Below are 14972 nucleotides of genomic sequence, written 5' to 3'. Positions count from 1 at the left end.
CGTACTGCATATCGCAAGCATGGGAACAGATTGGAATTCGAAATTGAAAGTTCGAATTCGAACCATCATAACTGAAAAATCATAAGTTGGAACACTGTAAGTAGGCGAGCACCTGTACTGCCTAATGGAGTGAAATACAAAAGTCTGCAGACTCTGTGATTGTAGTAAAAACACAGAAATGCTGGAGGAACTCAGTAGGTAAAGAAATATTACCAACATTTCGGGCCTGAGCCCTTCTTCAAGGTGTGAGAAAAAGCAGGCAGAGCCTGAATAAAGGAAATGGCAGGGGAGGAGTATGGACCAACAGGCAAAAGATGATAATTCAATATGGAGAAGAGGCCAGGAGAGAGGAAAGGTGGAAATTGACAAGGAGAGTGGGGGAGGTTCTCTGTGAATGCAGAACTAAGGTAAAGGAGACAGGGAAAAGGAGAGAGACAGAGCTACAGGAAAGGAGACAAGGGGTGGGGGAGGGGTGTGTGGAATGGGGCCCGCTAGAAGCCAGAGAAGTTGTTAATGCCAGATGGAATATGAGGTGGTGTTCTTCCAATTTTCTGGTTGTCTAATCTAGCAATGCATGAGATAATGGATACACAAGGGAATGTGGCAGAGAATTGAAATGGGTAGCCACTAGGAGATCCCTGCTATTGCATCAATCAGAGCCGAAGTGCTCATTGAAGCGATCTCCCAGTCTGCATCTCTGATGTAGGGGAGACCACACTGCAAGCAACAGATGCAGTAGAAAATCCCTGCAGATTCACAAGTGAAGTGTAGCTTCACTTGGAAGGACTGTTTGGGTCTCTGAATGGTGGTGAGGGCGGACGCATGGGGACAAGTAGAGCACTTTCTGCGGTAATGGGTAAGTGCCAAGGGGGTGATTGGTGGGAAGGGATGAGTGGAAGAAGGAGTCACGGAGGGAGCAGTTGCTGGGGAAGGCGAAAAGGGGAGGAGCAGGGAAGAAGTTTCTGGTGGTGGGATCACCTAGTACGTGGCAGAAATGACGAAAGATGATATGTTCGATGCGGAGACTGGTAGGGTGGTATGTGAGGACAAAAGGAATTCTGTCCATGTTATGTGTGGGGGTGGGCAGAGCCGGGGGGATATGAGGGTGAGGGTCAAGTTGATCGTGGTAGAGGAGAAGCCACGTTGTTTGAAGAAGGAGGGCATCTCTGATGCTCTGGTACAGAAGATTTTGTCCTGGGAGCAGATGCGACAGAGACGGAGGAATTGAGAGAAAGGAATAAGATCCTTACAAAGGACACAATCTGAAGAGGTGTAGTCGAGGTAACTGTGGGAGTTGGTGAGTTTATAGAAGATGTTTGTCAAGTTTGTCTCTCGAGATGGAGACAGAGAGATAAAGAGAACAGTGTTGCTAGAGGTTGGGATGGAAGTTGACAGCAAAATGGATAAAGTCGACGAGCTCATCATGGGTGCATGAGGCAGAACCAGAGCCGGAAGAATTTAGGGGATGTGCCTAAGAAGGCATGTAGCTTGGACTGATCCACATAGCTATCAAAAAGGCAGGCATAGCTGTACCCATGGCTACACCTTTGACCTGGAGAAGGTATGAATCAAAGGAGAATTTATTGAGGGTGATGACAAATTCTGCCAACTGGAGGAGGGTGGTGGTAGAGGGATACTGGTTGGGTGTTTTGCCGAGAAAGAAACAAGGCTTCAAGGCCTACATTATGGTGGATGGTGGTGTATAGTGATTGGATGTCCATGATAAATATGAGGTGATTGAGTTCAGGCAACTGGAAGTTGTTGAACTGATGGAGAGCATGTAAAAAATTGTGGATATAGGTAGGGAGAGACTGGACCAGAGAGTTGAGTTAAGCAGGTACCAGTTTGGTGGGACAGGAGCACGTCAGTCTGCCAATTGGGTTTGAGGATCTTGGGTAGCAGATTGTCTAATGTACTGGGATGGAATTTACTCGTGGTAGGAGGAAGGAATGTTCCTGATTTACCGTTGCAAATGCACTTCAAGCCCCGGAGAAAAATGGCAGACCTGGCTGTTTATATCAATTATGGAGGTTTCCAGCATCCTTCCTCTGAACTTGCCACAGCTATCAGGAGAACTCTTGTGCAGGTAGATTTGGTGTTTATATAAATACTGCATTATGATGCTGCCATAGAATAATTAATTTCCTGACATGTTTGTGACAATAAATTCAGATTCTTATTCAGTACTATTAAGATGCTCATGTGAGGTATTGTTTCATTTTTTTTTCCCTCTCTCTCTGTTGACGCTGGTCACCTCGTCTCCAGTTGCTTTAATTGTATAGTGTAGGCTTGTGCAATACTGCACTTAAATAAAAGGTACTCATCATGCTGAAAAGAAATAAATATTTCACTTTTCAGAAAAAACTCCACACATTTTGTAAAAGATTAATAACAGGGGCATAATTAATAAAGAAGATCAACATGACAAAAAGCTCAAACCACTTAGTAAGTTAACACAAGCACAGGTTGAAAGAAAGTAAACAAATAATTGTGCCTTTGGGGGATTTTTACAGATTTACTTGGATCTGTCTGGTCATGTTCTACCATTTGGATACAGTTACAGCCACATAAAATAGTCTGCACAGTGCCAGTTAATTCCGTCCCAAATGGGCGAGCAGAGCTGCGCTTCAGATGGGGAAATAGCTCTGTTGGCCTCAGGTGTGTTTAGCCCATCAGCAAACACTTGGGATAATGCATGTTGAAGCACTCAAGGGAAGCCCTACACAAACACATAATTTGTTTCCAGCCTTTAAGCAATGTAGCATTCTAACAAAACTGCTCTCTTAAGGGGACAGGAATCCCCACGTGGCTGAGGTAACCGTTTCTTTTTTTTTTCACTTTTATTTTGGATTTCTAGAGCAAAGGAAAATTGTTTCCTCAGCAATATTACTGAGTTTAAAATAGCAAAGATGTTTTTTTGACACCTTACTTATTGGCTCAATTAAAACCAGATAAGTTTATAAATACACTTGTTTTGGCTTCTTGCATGCCAAAATGATAGTGACGTTTAATTATACATGTCATGTGTAAATCACAGGTAGTCTGGGACAACCAATTCCACACCAATGAATAATTTTGCATGTACTCTAGATGCATACCAGATGCAAATCATTTAATTGTGTATGTTTTAGAGATACTGAGAGTAATCTTCATGTGGTGGTTAAGAAGGAGGTTCATCACCTCAAGGGCAGTTAGGGATAGATACTAAGGGATGACCTTGCCATCAACAACAACCTGTGAAATTTTTTTAAAAAGCTGAAAAATGATCTGCTTGATTCATAACTTTCTCATGCTACAATATTACATTATCATGACCTGGTATCTTGGTGTCTCCTGTAGGAAACGGTGGTGTAACCGCTTAATGTTTCGCTGATGAATGTGAAATTCTCCAACACAAATTGTATTATGTACACTGTGGAAAATGTAATTGATAAGGCTGGGCAAGTCATTGTCACCCTTCCCTCCACTTCTATGATTTATAAGGACACTACTTATTCTGGATTGCTGTTCAATGAAAGGTGTTACAACTTTTAATCAAATGGCTGCTCTGAATTTAACAGAGCCAACTTGTGAAATGCTGAGCTGGAGATAGGGAATTGTCCGTGTGAAGTCGTGCTTACAGCCTGATTAAAAACATGCCCACTCATTCACATGATTTATCCCTCCCAACATTGGCTACACATGAGATCATGATTCATTCTTGGCTAAGGTTGGGGATCAAACAGTAAATTTCCATAGAATTCAGAGAAGAGAAACAGACCAGTCAACCTGGTTCCACCAAAGCTTCCTCCTGACTGAACATAAAAAAGTGAAGCTTGCATCTTGTATTCTGCTTGCGTCCTCCGATCATCTCACTGTTGGGAATGAATGGGCTTTTAAATGTAGTTACTGTAGTGGCTGCAACCGCTGGAGAGGTTCTGCTCAAAGAAGAGACCCACACTATGGGAGTGAATCCAACACTTCTTTATTGTGCTGTCACCTCCTGTTTATAAAGGGCTCAGAAGGTCATCTCCGACATCATCATACCACCCGATTGGTGTCATTACGATCCGTTTCCTGGGATTGGTTGCTGGGGAGCGGCCAATCAGTAAGCCCCTCTCAACCCCGAATGTTGCTGCTTCTCTAGTTCCACCCATCGGAGTGGGGCACTGCAGCCACGTGCTGCTGAGTGGAGTGCCGACTTCGAAATCCAAACCCGTCTCGGACGGCGGTGTAAGCCAAGGGCTCCCAGTGTTGGGTCACAACTTCGAACGTGGCACAGTTGGTGGCCCACTACACAACCCCCCCCCGAATCAGCACTAGGTGAAGCCTTGTGCTTGGGAGGCCTGCCCCTTCATCTTGGGATTGGGTCAGGTATTGGGTCAAGGAATGCCGGTTTGAACCAGTCCAGGATGCAAGTCTAGTTTATCCCCCCAATATCCAAAAGACATGTTGACCTGTTGTGTTGTATAACTTTGTATGGGCTTTTGTAAGGTCTCTGTAGTGGGGGTCTGTGTGCCCCGCATCTGACAAATACATATTTATAAGTCTCGAGTTCTTTAGGCACGAATGAGCCATGCTGCTTTGGCTGTGTCGGGGTGAGGGCCTAGGCTGTCCCGCAGGCGGGACCAGGCAGCCACAGGGAAATCATCCCCAGTGTTTCTGGCGGCCAGGAATTATCCCAGAATCACTAATGGTGTGCCGTACACTATTTCGGCTGCAGAAACTTCTCAGTCCTCTTTAGGAGTGGCCCAGATCCCCAGGGATCTCATATCTCATCCACCCAGTTAGGGCCATTGTCTGGCCATGAGAGTTGCTTTAAGGTGTCGATGGAATCGCTCCACCAAACCATTGGCCTGAGTGTGGTAAGCCAGAATATGGTGGAGCTGAGTACCCATGGCGTTAGCAAGATTAGACCAAGGGCTGGAGGTAAATTGGGTGCCCCTGTCCGAAGTTATATGGTTTGGAATCCCGAACCTAGCCACCCAGTTATGCAGAAGGGCCCTGACGCACATTTTCGTAGAGGTCTCTGGCAATGGGATGGCTTCCAGCCATCTGATTGACCTGCCTACTAGGGTCAGTAAGTAGCATGTGCCTCTGGATATTGGTAGGGGACCCACCAGACCCATGTGGACATGGCTGAAACGGCGGAGTGGTGGTTGAAATGATTGTGGCAGGGCTTTAGTGTGGTTAGGGGTTTTCAAGGCCTGGCACCATGTACAATTCCTAGCTCACTGGCAGACCTTTTTGCAGAGACCATGCCAGACAAATCGACTAGCAACCATTTTGATGGTCATTTTGATAGCGGGGTGTGCCAGGTTGTGTATAGCCTCGAAAATGTGCCTGCTTCAGGTAGTGGGAATGATCGGACAAGGCTTACCTGTAGACATGTCGCACAGGACTGTCTGCTCCCCAGGACCAAGCTGTACGTCCTCCAACTGGAGGACGGTAATTGCAGTGCAATGTGTCAAATGTCCTTGTCCGCTGCCTGTGCTACAGCCAGAGCCTTATTGTCAATGCTTGATGTTGAGGAGTCTACCATCGGTATTGTGGGTCGTGACAGGGCATTGACCACCATGTTGGATTTTCCCGCAATATGCTGAATGTCAGTAGAAAATTCTGAAATATATGAAGTGTGCCTTTGTTGCCTGGCTGACCACAGGTCGGAAACCTTAGTGAAGGCTTGTGGTCTGTAAAAATTTGAAACTTCCTGCCCTCAAGGAAGTATTTAAAATGTCTGACTGCCAGGTAAAATACCAGGAGTTCTCTATCGAAAGCACTATATTTCAGTTCAGGCACCCGCAAATGTCTATTGAAAAATGCAAGGGGTTGCCAATGTCCATTCACCCGCTGTTCTAAGACTCCCCCTACTGTTGAGTGGAGTGCCACCGTGAGAGTGGTGGGGGAATCAGCTTTTGTTTGGATCAGGAAGGTGGTGTTAGCCAGGGCGCCTTTTGTTGTCTGGAATGCCTCGGATGCCTCTTGGTTCTATGAGGTCATCTTCTTCGTACCTGTCATGAGGAAGAATAAAGATTTCATGGTGCGAGCTGCCCCTGGCAGGAATCTTCAGTAAAAATTTACCATGCCAGTGAATTCTTGTAGTCCCCTTACTGTCGTAGGCTTTGGGAATGCTCAAAGTGGTCTCTACCTTGTCGGGTAGCGGTTTGGCCCCGTGGCAGTCTATCCTGTGACCTAAAAAGTCAATCGAGTCTTTGCCAAACTGACATTTTGCTGGCTTAATTATCAGGCCAAACTCACTCTCAATCTGTGGCACAACTGTCTGACGTGAGCGGTGCATTTGGCACGATTACGACTTACAATCAGAATGTCATCGAGGTAGATGAACACAAACTTCAAATCCCTGCCCACAGCATCCATAAGTCTTTGAAAGGTCTGCACAGCATTTTTTAGGCTGAAGGGCATTCTGAGGGATTCGAACAGCTGAAATGGTGTAATAATGGCAGTTTTTGTGATATCCTCAGAGTGGACAGAGATCTGATGATAGCCACGGATTAAGTCAATTTTGGAAAATATCCGTGCCCCTGTAGGTTTGCGGAAAAGTCCTGAATATGTGGGACGGGGTACCTATCTGCCGTGATGGATTCACTTAGCTGGTGGTAGTCCACACATCGTCTCCAACCCCCTGATGCCTTAGGGACCACGTGGAGGGGGGAGGCACAGAGGCTGTCAGAGTGGCGGACGATGCTGACTTCCTCTATTTTAAAAAATTCATCCTTGGTGAGGTTGGGTTTATCTGGTGGGAGGTGGCAGTGTGAAGTGCAGGGCCTTTAGTGAGAATGTGATGCCTTACCCAATGCTCAGTGGAGTTAAAGGATGGCATCACGATGGAGGGGAACTCATTGCCTGAACTTGCCACCGAGTGTAGGTGGGGAGTGGTCAGTTTGGTGCCTTTACTAGCCGGTGGCCTTTGATGTCAACCAGTAAGGAGTTGGCCCCCAGGAGAGGCTGGTGGACATCTGCTAAAACAAATTGCCAAGTGAAGCAGTGGTTGCCAAAATGGAGAGGGATGGTAGAGGTGCTGTAAGTCCATATTGAAGAGTTATTGACACCCTGTAACTCACGCTCTTCCTTCTGGTGATATGCATCGGAGGAGGGGATGAGAGGGGGAGAGCTCTGAGCTCGGCCTCTCGTGTTGACCAATCATCATTGACCTGACACTGAATCCCAGACGTGGAGAAGGCTGTTGTGTAGGCCACTAACAACAGCCAGCGTTGGCGTTTCCTGGTAACCCGCAGGGTGATTGGCATTAGCGGGTCTCAGCACCCCATCGCTGATGGTAGAAGCAATGCGGCTCACTGGGGTTTGCAGGCTTGGAGGCAGACTTGCTGCCTCCTGGTAGGCAGAGAAGAGGTCACTTGGTCTAAAAAACACAGGTGTCCCTTTTTGCTGCCCAGAGCAGATTGGCTCTGCCGGCTACTTTCCTGGGGTCCACGAAGTCCTCTTCGGCTGTGAATAGCCTGATGTCCTCTGGTAACCTCTCCAGGAAAATTTGCTCAAATAGAGCACAAGGGCTATGGCCATCATTCAAGGTGAGCATGTCGCTCATGAGGGTGGATGGGGCACTGTCCTCCAAACTGTCCATGTGTCGCACCATGAAAGCCCGAAAGCTTGAGTTAGTAGCTCATTGAAGGCCTGATACCACCCCTGTTCTGGAGAAAGTCGGTAATATGTGCTGCCGTATCCTGCTCGAGGGCGCCGACCGCATAGTAAAAGCGGGTTTCATTGGCGGTGATTTTTCATACGGCGAACTGCACCTTGGCTTGCTGGAACCACACCCGTGGCTGTGATGTCCAGAAGCTGGGCAGCTTCGATGAGACCATGTTGATTGCAAGCTGGTCGCTCACTCTTTAGGACCACGATGCCAGTTGGACCAGTCAGGATCACCACTTTACCAGCTGCTACTGCTGGAGGGATTATGTTCAAAGAAGAGATACACACTCTGGGAGTTAATTCAACACTGCTGGCAGCTCTGCTTATACAGGGCTTGGAAGCCCATCTCTGATATCATTATGCCACCCAACTGCTGGCATTTCGAGCCACTATCCAGGGTGCAGCCAATCAGTAAGCCCCTCTCATCCCGGGTATGGCTGCTTCCCTAGCTCCGATTGGCTTCCGCTGGCCAGCCCATTGGAGTGGGGTGCTACAGCCACTTGCTGCTGAGTCAAGCGCCAATTTTGAAGTGCGTAGCCCATCACAGCTGATGGTGTAGACCACGGGCTCCTGGTGTCGGGTCGCTGCTTCAAGCATGGCGCGGTCGGCGGCCCGCTACATTACTACTGAAATATAGAGCAATATGGCAACCATTCACTTGTAACAGACACCACCCCCCCCCCCCACCACCAAATAAGGTGAATAGTTAGATAATCATTTATTTCATGTGTCTGTGAAGAATATTCCCAAGGTTAATGGAGGAGCTAGAATCTACTCTTGGAACAGTATAGTGGTATTTTTGGAATATTTTGTGCAGTTCTGGTTACCTAACTACAGGAAAGATATCAATAAGATTGAAAGATTGTAGAGAAGATTTACTAGAATGTTGCCAGGTCTTCAGGAGTTGAGTTACCGGGAAAGATTAAACAGGTTAGGACTTTATTCCTTGGAGCAAAGAAGAATGAGGGGAGATTTGATTGAGATTAATAAAATTATGAGGAGATAGACAGAGTGGATGCGAGTAGGTGTTTTCTACTTAGATTGGGGGAGATAAATACGAGAGATCATAGTTTTAAGCTGAAAGGGGAAAGGTTTAGGAGGAACACTAGGGGAAAGTTCACTCAGAGAGTGGTGAGAGTGTGGAATGAGCTGCCATCTGATGTGAATGCAGGCTTGATCTTGAGTTTTAAGAATAGATTGGATAGATACATGGATGGGAGAGATCTGGAGGCTTATGGATGGGAGCAAGTCAATGGGACTAGCGGAATAATGATCAGCTCATAATAGAAGGGCTGAATGGCCTGTTTTCTGTGCTATGGCGTTATTTGGTTCTATTTTGTGACAAATTCAAGAGACAAGTATTTGTAAATCAGTATTTACAAATCGTATAAAATTAGAAAATGTTGGAAACACTCAGCAGATCAAGCAGCGTCTATAGAAAGAGAATCAGTTCATCTTTCAACTTGGCCCCTCATCATCAGTTGTGACAAAAGGTCTTCATCCTGAAACGTTAACTCTGTTCCTCTTTCGTTAGCTGCTACCTGACCGACTAAGTTTTTGCAGTGTTTTCTGTTTTTTTTCCATATTTGTAACTTGCATTTCTTTTTAACAATTAATTTTTTGACAAGGCCAGCTTTGGTGTTTTATCGCTTGTTGCATCTGGATGGGTTTGGTGACCATTCTTCTGAAATTGTGGTTGGTGAAGATGTATTCAGAACTGGCACTGAGCAGTGAGAGGAATGTTGTCTCACTTCAAAATCCAGTATTTACAAATGCACTTTTTATGCCTAGCTTTTTTTCCCTCGAGTTTTGGATCTCAACAAAAATTAAAATTTGCCTGCCTGTTGGAGATTAAAAATGTTTAAATTCCATGAGTTTTGAGTATATTTTATAGGGAGAGAAATGCTATTGATCAATGGAGTCTCCCTTTGCCCCCTCCCACGTCGACGTGATCTACCGGGACCATTGCCTGAAGAGGGTGCACAAAATCAGTGAACCGGTGTGGACTTGAAAGGCCAATATGGCCTGTTTCCGCTCCGTAAATGGTTATATGGTTATATGTGGATTGTTGTAAGGTAAATGGTTTTTCTCCAAAAATTGTCAGTGAACCCCATCATGCTTTGATCTTTCCTCTTAATTATTTTGTAAAATAAAGGAATAACAGCACCTAACCAACTACTAATGAAGCCCTCTATATTTTGTCTAGTTTTTGAATTTCTTTGTTACCTTTCCTTTAAGCATAGTGCGCAGAATCGTCTGAAAGTGGTGAGAATGACAGGTTAGATTAAACTTCACTCTTAATAAGAATAGACCCGAGAGAACTAAGCAATTTTAAATAGTTCCATATTGAAGCAGTTCCATTCTAAGCAGAGGACATCTGAAAAGAAGCATCTTGTCTCCAAATCACCGTTGCTTGCTTGTGTGAAATACATTGTGCTGACAGTGGAAGGTGTGTAATCCCCACAGAGAATTTAATTCAACAAGCATAAAATGTGGTTTAAGACTGTGGTGTATATGAAGATGTATCACAGATCTTTTTTTAATCATTTTCATGGTCAGTTATTTACCACCTGATACCACCTCACTGCTTTTTAATTCAATCATTTAATGCCTTTTCCTCGTAGTGAAGGTATTAATTATTGATCAACACCCCCAAATGTTGTGGTTTATGTAAAGGATAATGACACTGGAAATGATTGCCAGGCAGTAATCTGAGTCGATATAACAAATCATGAGAATGAAACTCAATCGGATATCGGAACTCTTTAGATGAAATTACAGCACAAAATCATTCCATAATATTCATTCGCCTATTAATAACTGATTTTTTTCTTAATTTTTAAGTCGATTTGGGCAATTGTGTGCATACAAGCTTGTTTTGAACTTGTTGTAATTAATCATTTAATTTAAGGGAAATGGAATAACCAGCCCCCATATAAGTAGGGATAGTATAATAGGAAATTAATTGTTTGTGTAGTATATCAACTCAAGTAAAATCTGATGCTGTTAACTTGAGGTCTGATCTTGGAAACAAAAGAAAGCAAATTTTCAATATGCTCATCTAATCTGCAAAATTTCAACAAAGTGTGAGATGGCAGGTGCGGGGCACGACACAAGTTTTGTGAGGGGAATCTGACTTGGCCTGATCATAAACATTTTTTTAAATTTCAGGAAGATTGTGACATTTAAAAATCTTGCAGGCTGAGCTCATTCTGCTTGATTTACTTTAACGTTGCAGCACAGAACAGCAGAGTCAGTCTTGCCATTTTCATTTCCTTACCTTAACAAAATTGAGCATTATGATTTAGACCTTCCAATAGTCATCTTGACATTTTTGCCAATATTGTCTCAGTCTTGACCCATCAGCTTGAAGATTAGGCCAAACCATTTAAGAAATGGCATATTGATTCCAACAGTGGCCACACTTCCATGATCATACCATTTATTTTGTCCATGTCACATCATTTTTATATAATATTTTAAAAGCCAGAAACTTGATTGTAGAAGCCACCTCTGTTTTTTTATTCAATTAAGTGATGTGTGAGTACTTAATATGCTGCACTAAGTCCTGGATTTAATATTTACAACAGTATAAACAACAGTCAATTCTAATGACTTCTTTGTTGAACAGCTGGAGCTTTATTCAGAAGACGGACATGGATCAGCTGGATGTTCAAGATTGTTGGGCAGGATGATTTCATCCGTAGACTAAAACTTGGAATGAGTCCAGTTTTGAAAGGCTTTTGTCAGTTTCAATTAACGTCCAGGTCACTGACCACAATATAGTCATTAACACCTACATGCCACTTATTAGGATGCTTTCACATTTATTGGGAGGAGAGTTGGGTTCTTCATGTTACTCTCCTGTTTCAAATTACTTTGTCAGGACAGAAATTCTGAAAATAACCATAATTTTCATGAAAATGTATCCATATCCAGCTATTGTACAAATCCCCTAATCAGTTGCTGAACAGTAAAGGGACATCTGTGTCTCAAGTCTAATGTCGATAAGTTTGGGTGCATCTGAGGTATTTGAACACAATCTTGGCTGTTTTCTCTAGTCACCTCTCGAATCAAGGAAATGCAGCATTGCCTGAAGAGTATTTTGATTAGACATTTTATCAAGTTCCACGTTCATTAAAAAAAACCTCAAGGCAAAATTTTAAGAAAACCAACTCTGGCCTCTATATGCTCGTTCAACGGTTATCTGAATCTGAATATTATCACGTTGTTGTTTGTGAGATTTTACTGAGTTTTGCTCTTTACACCAGTGATTATCTTTAGAGCTATTGGCTTAAGAGTGATAGATATAAAGAGACTATGAAAGATTCTATTTAGATGTAACCCTTTATTTGTAAAAGGAGGACAATTCTGTCCATAAAGGAGTGCCATTTTTTGAGAAATGTCGCAGTAAGTAACTCAAAAGCATAAGCTACTAAATGCCAAGGATACTGGCACGAGAGTCACGTTCTTCATTTTATTCTCACCCTTTTGTACTTTTGATAGACGTCTTTGCCTTTACATTTCTGTACAGATTTAATATTTAGCAACTCCTCAAGCTTAAACAGATATCTAACGCTTAAAATCTTCAGCTTAAATATGTCAACAATGGTGATTTGCATAAACCTTCACAATGAAATCTTGAATGTGGTAGGTGTTGCTAAAGATGTTGAGTTGCAAAAAAATGACAAGATATCCATCTGACGATAAAGAATAAAATTTGTGGGGATAATTGTATCTAAGTGAGCTGCTGGCTTCCTGGAAACGAGGCATAGTAGTCTATTTATCTACTAGTTTTTAGTTAACTGAATATTTTCTGTTGAAGTACCTTGAAGAAAAAAACAGGACACTCCAATTTCTATAGACACAAATCTAAAGTGTTATTAATTTCCCCTTTATACCCCCCCATGCATTACATTTCTCATAGAACTTTAGATAATATGTGAAATATATTCCTATTGACTGATTGATTGTCTTAAATTGACTATTAACTCAAGAGTGAATTCCAGCATTTTCCAATGACTGACATTCAGCTAACTGGCCTATAGATTCCTTCTCTCTGCCTCACTCCTGTCTTGAAGGGTAGCAATTGCCTTTATTTAAGTTGAAGACAAGTTTTTCATGAAAATATTTCACCTTTAAATTGGATTTGAAATTCTGTTGTTCTAGCATTTTCTCAAAAAGTTCATTGACAAGCATTTTATTCAGAATCCGTTTTCATATCTGATTTGTAGTATATGAAACATTCATTGACATTGCATGTTGTTATGTAATATCACTGTAAAAGTCTTTTGTTTTTAATCACAGGTTGGTTCTATACATGTTCGGATCAGGAGAGATGCAAATGAACAATTGGTGTTGGCTCATGTGACCAATCGGCTATCAGCACTTGTTAAAACTTTAACTGTTCAGATTTTTAAAGATGATTGGGTTCGACCATCATTAGTTACAGCATCAATCCCAAGCAGCATATTAAACCCACTGGACAATACTAATATTGCACCAATTTCTGCTGTCAAGCCTTTGGGTAATATTAACCCCATTACCTCCACACCAGCAAAACCAGCCACACCCCCTCCTGAATTCTCCTTCAACACACCAGGTAAGCACATCAACCCAGTCATCCTTCCATCTGCCCCAGCAACTCGACCTTACGGCTTGGGACTCAATTATGGGGTTTCTCCATATGGAAGTGCTTTTAACCATGGCATCGGAAGACCTGCAACTGGTATGACTCAGGGATACAGATCTGGATTGATTAATATTCCAAGTAAATACACAACAGGTACTCAAGGACACGTCAGTCAATTCAGATAATAAATGCAACACATTGCAACGTGATATAAAGATGTTACAAAAGATTTCTACAATTCAATTTCTCTTAAAAAGAGCAGCTGAATAAAATATTTTAAATATGGAATGTGTAATTTGGCGCTGTTACCTCAATATTGTATTTTTTTTTTAAATTTTATGTATCTACCATTTAAATTACCAGACCTTTTCAAAGTGCTTGACAGAAGCCACACCTTTGGCTAAGGAATTATTTTGGCTGGGAAGTTCAAGTGACCTTGTATGTTTTGTATCTGACCATCAAGCTGCACTGACAAATTAACAGATCTCCGCTTTTGTTATTGCCTCACTAACCATCAGAAATCCTGCAATTTTCAGGTATGACTGTAAAAATAGACACTGAGTGAAAAATTTGGAGTAACTTAATTTATTAGAAAGTCAGTTCAACTTGCAGCGTCAGTTTAACTGCTTGGAAATTCATTTTGCAGTAATGCAACTAGTGCTGGAAGATTGATTTCACCAATTAAAAAAACCCCAGCATGGCCATTAATCTTAAATCACAATGTTTTCTTTTTGCAAATTCCTTTCAATTTCTGGATTTTTTTAAGCAAAGGGATGTAATTATTGATATCAGTGTTAAGAAACTTCAGAATTACTGTTTTGGAGATGGTGCAATCTTCCACAAGGTTAAATAGACAGTCTTTCTCTAGGGAGCAGGGTCTATTTAGCTATCTCTAAATCCATGCATTGTATATAGTGATCCTTCAGGTTTTCAAGTATAGTAAGTCATTTGCAATTATGCAATCTAGTTGAATTCATTGTGGGCTAGGTTGTCACAGTAAATATCACCTGGGAAAAAAAAAGTATGACTTCCATGTTCTGAGAAATGAACTGTACATTTGATACTTTGGTTCAGAGGGTTTACAAGGAAAAATATGGAAATTATTTAAAATTCTAAAATTCATCGATAAATTAATGCTGTAGTTTGTACTATAGGTATAAATTTGATATATTTAGTATCAGTGTATATAAACCAGATTTTTGAATAACTGGATCAATTATGACAGAAGCAAATTCAGCCTGTTGTGAATATGTTAAAGAATTGTGTTTGGTTTTGCATAACAGTTGTAATTGACCAATAAAGTGAGAACCAAAATGACAAACGTTGTGGAATCTATAATTTAGTATAATTTTGAACTTGGCATTGCAAATGATTTGAGATAAATGGATGGGACGAGGAAGAATAATGGTTCTAGATGGGTTGAAGGGCCAGTGTCTGAGCTGTAATGTTCTATGGTTTAATAATGCATTTACTCTTTCAAGTGGATTTAGATTGAATAAATTATGATGCCATGATGACATTTCCAGTAATGTGGCCAGTGCTCTATCAGAATCTATTATACAAGAACGTGGATGCAGGGGTAGGCCATCAGGACCTTCAAACCTGCCCCACCATTTAATATGAATGTGGATGATCTGTGCTGGCCTCAACTCTTTTGTGCCATTTTTTAATACCTGCTATCCAGAAAATA

The 14972-nt window shown here is 42.2% G+C and overlaps 1 protein-coding gene across 1 annotated transcript in view; it reads left to right on the top strand.

Annotated features, from left to right (window-relative positions):
* The window catches only part of slc30a6 (solute carrier family 30 member 6), a 152355-nt gene extending 137752 nt beyond the window's left edge, over window positions 1–14603 (top strand). The window contains exon 15 of the mRNA XM_069930962.1: window positions 12958–14603. Coding sequence (XP_069787063.1) covers window positions 12958–13467 — 510 coding nt within the window. The 3' untranslated portion in view covers window positions 13468–14603. The remainder of the gene's footprint in view (window positions 1–12957) is intronic.
* The last annotated feature ends 369 nt before the right edge of the window (window positions 14604–14972 follow it).

The sequence above is a fragment of the Narcine bancroftii genome, chromosome 4, assembly GCF_036971445.1.
Source record: "Narcine bancroftii isolate sNarBan1 chromosome 4, sNarBan1.hap1, whole genome shotgun sequence".
NCBI lineage: Eukaryota > Metazoa > Chordata > Chondrichthyes > Torpediniformes > Narcinidae > Narcine > Narcine bancroftii.
The sequence above is the reverse complement of the archived record's forward strand: the minus strand, read 5'-3'. Positions and strand labels throughout refer to the sequence as shown.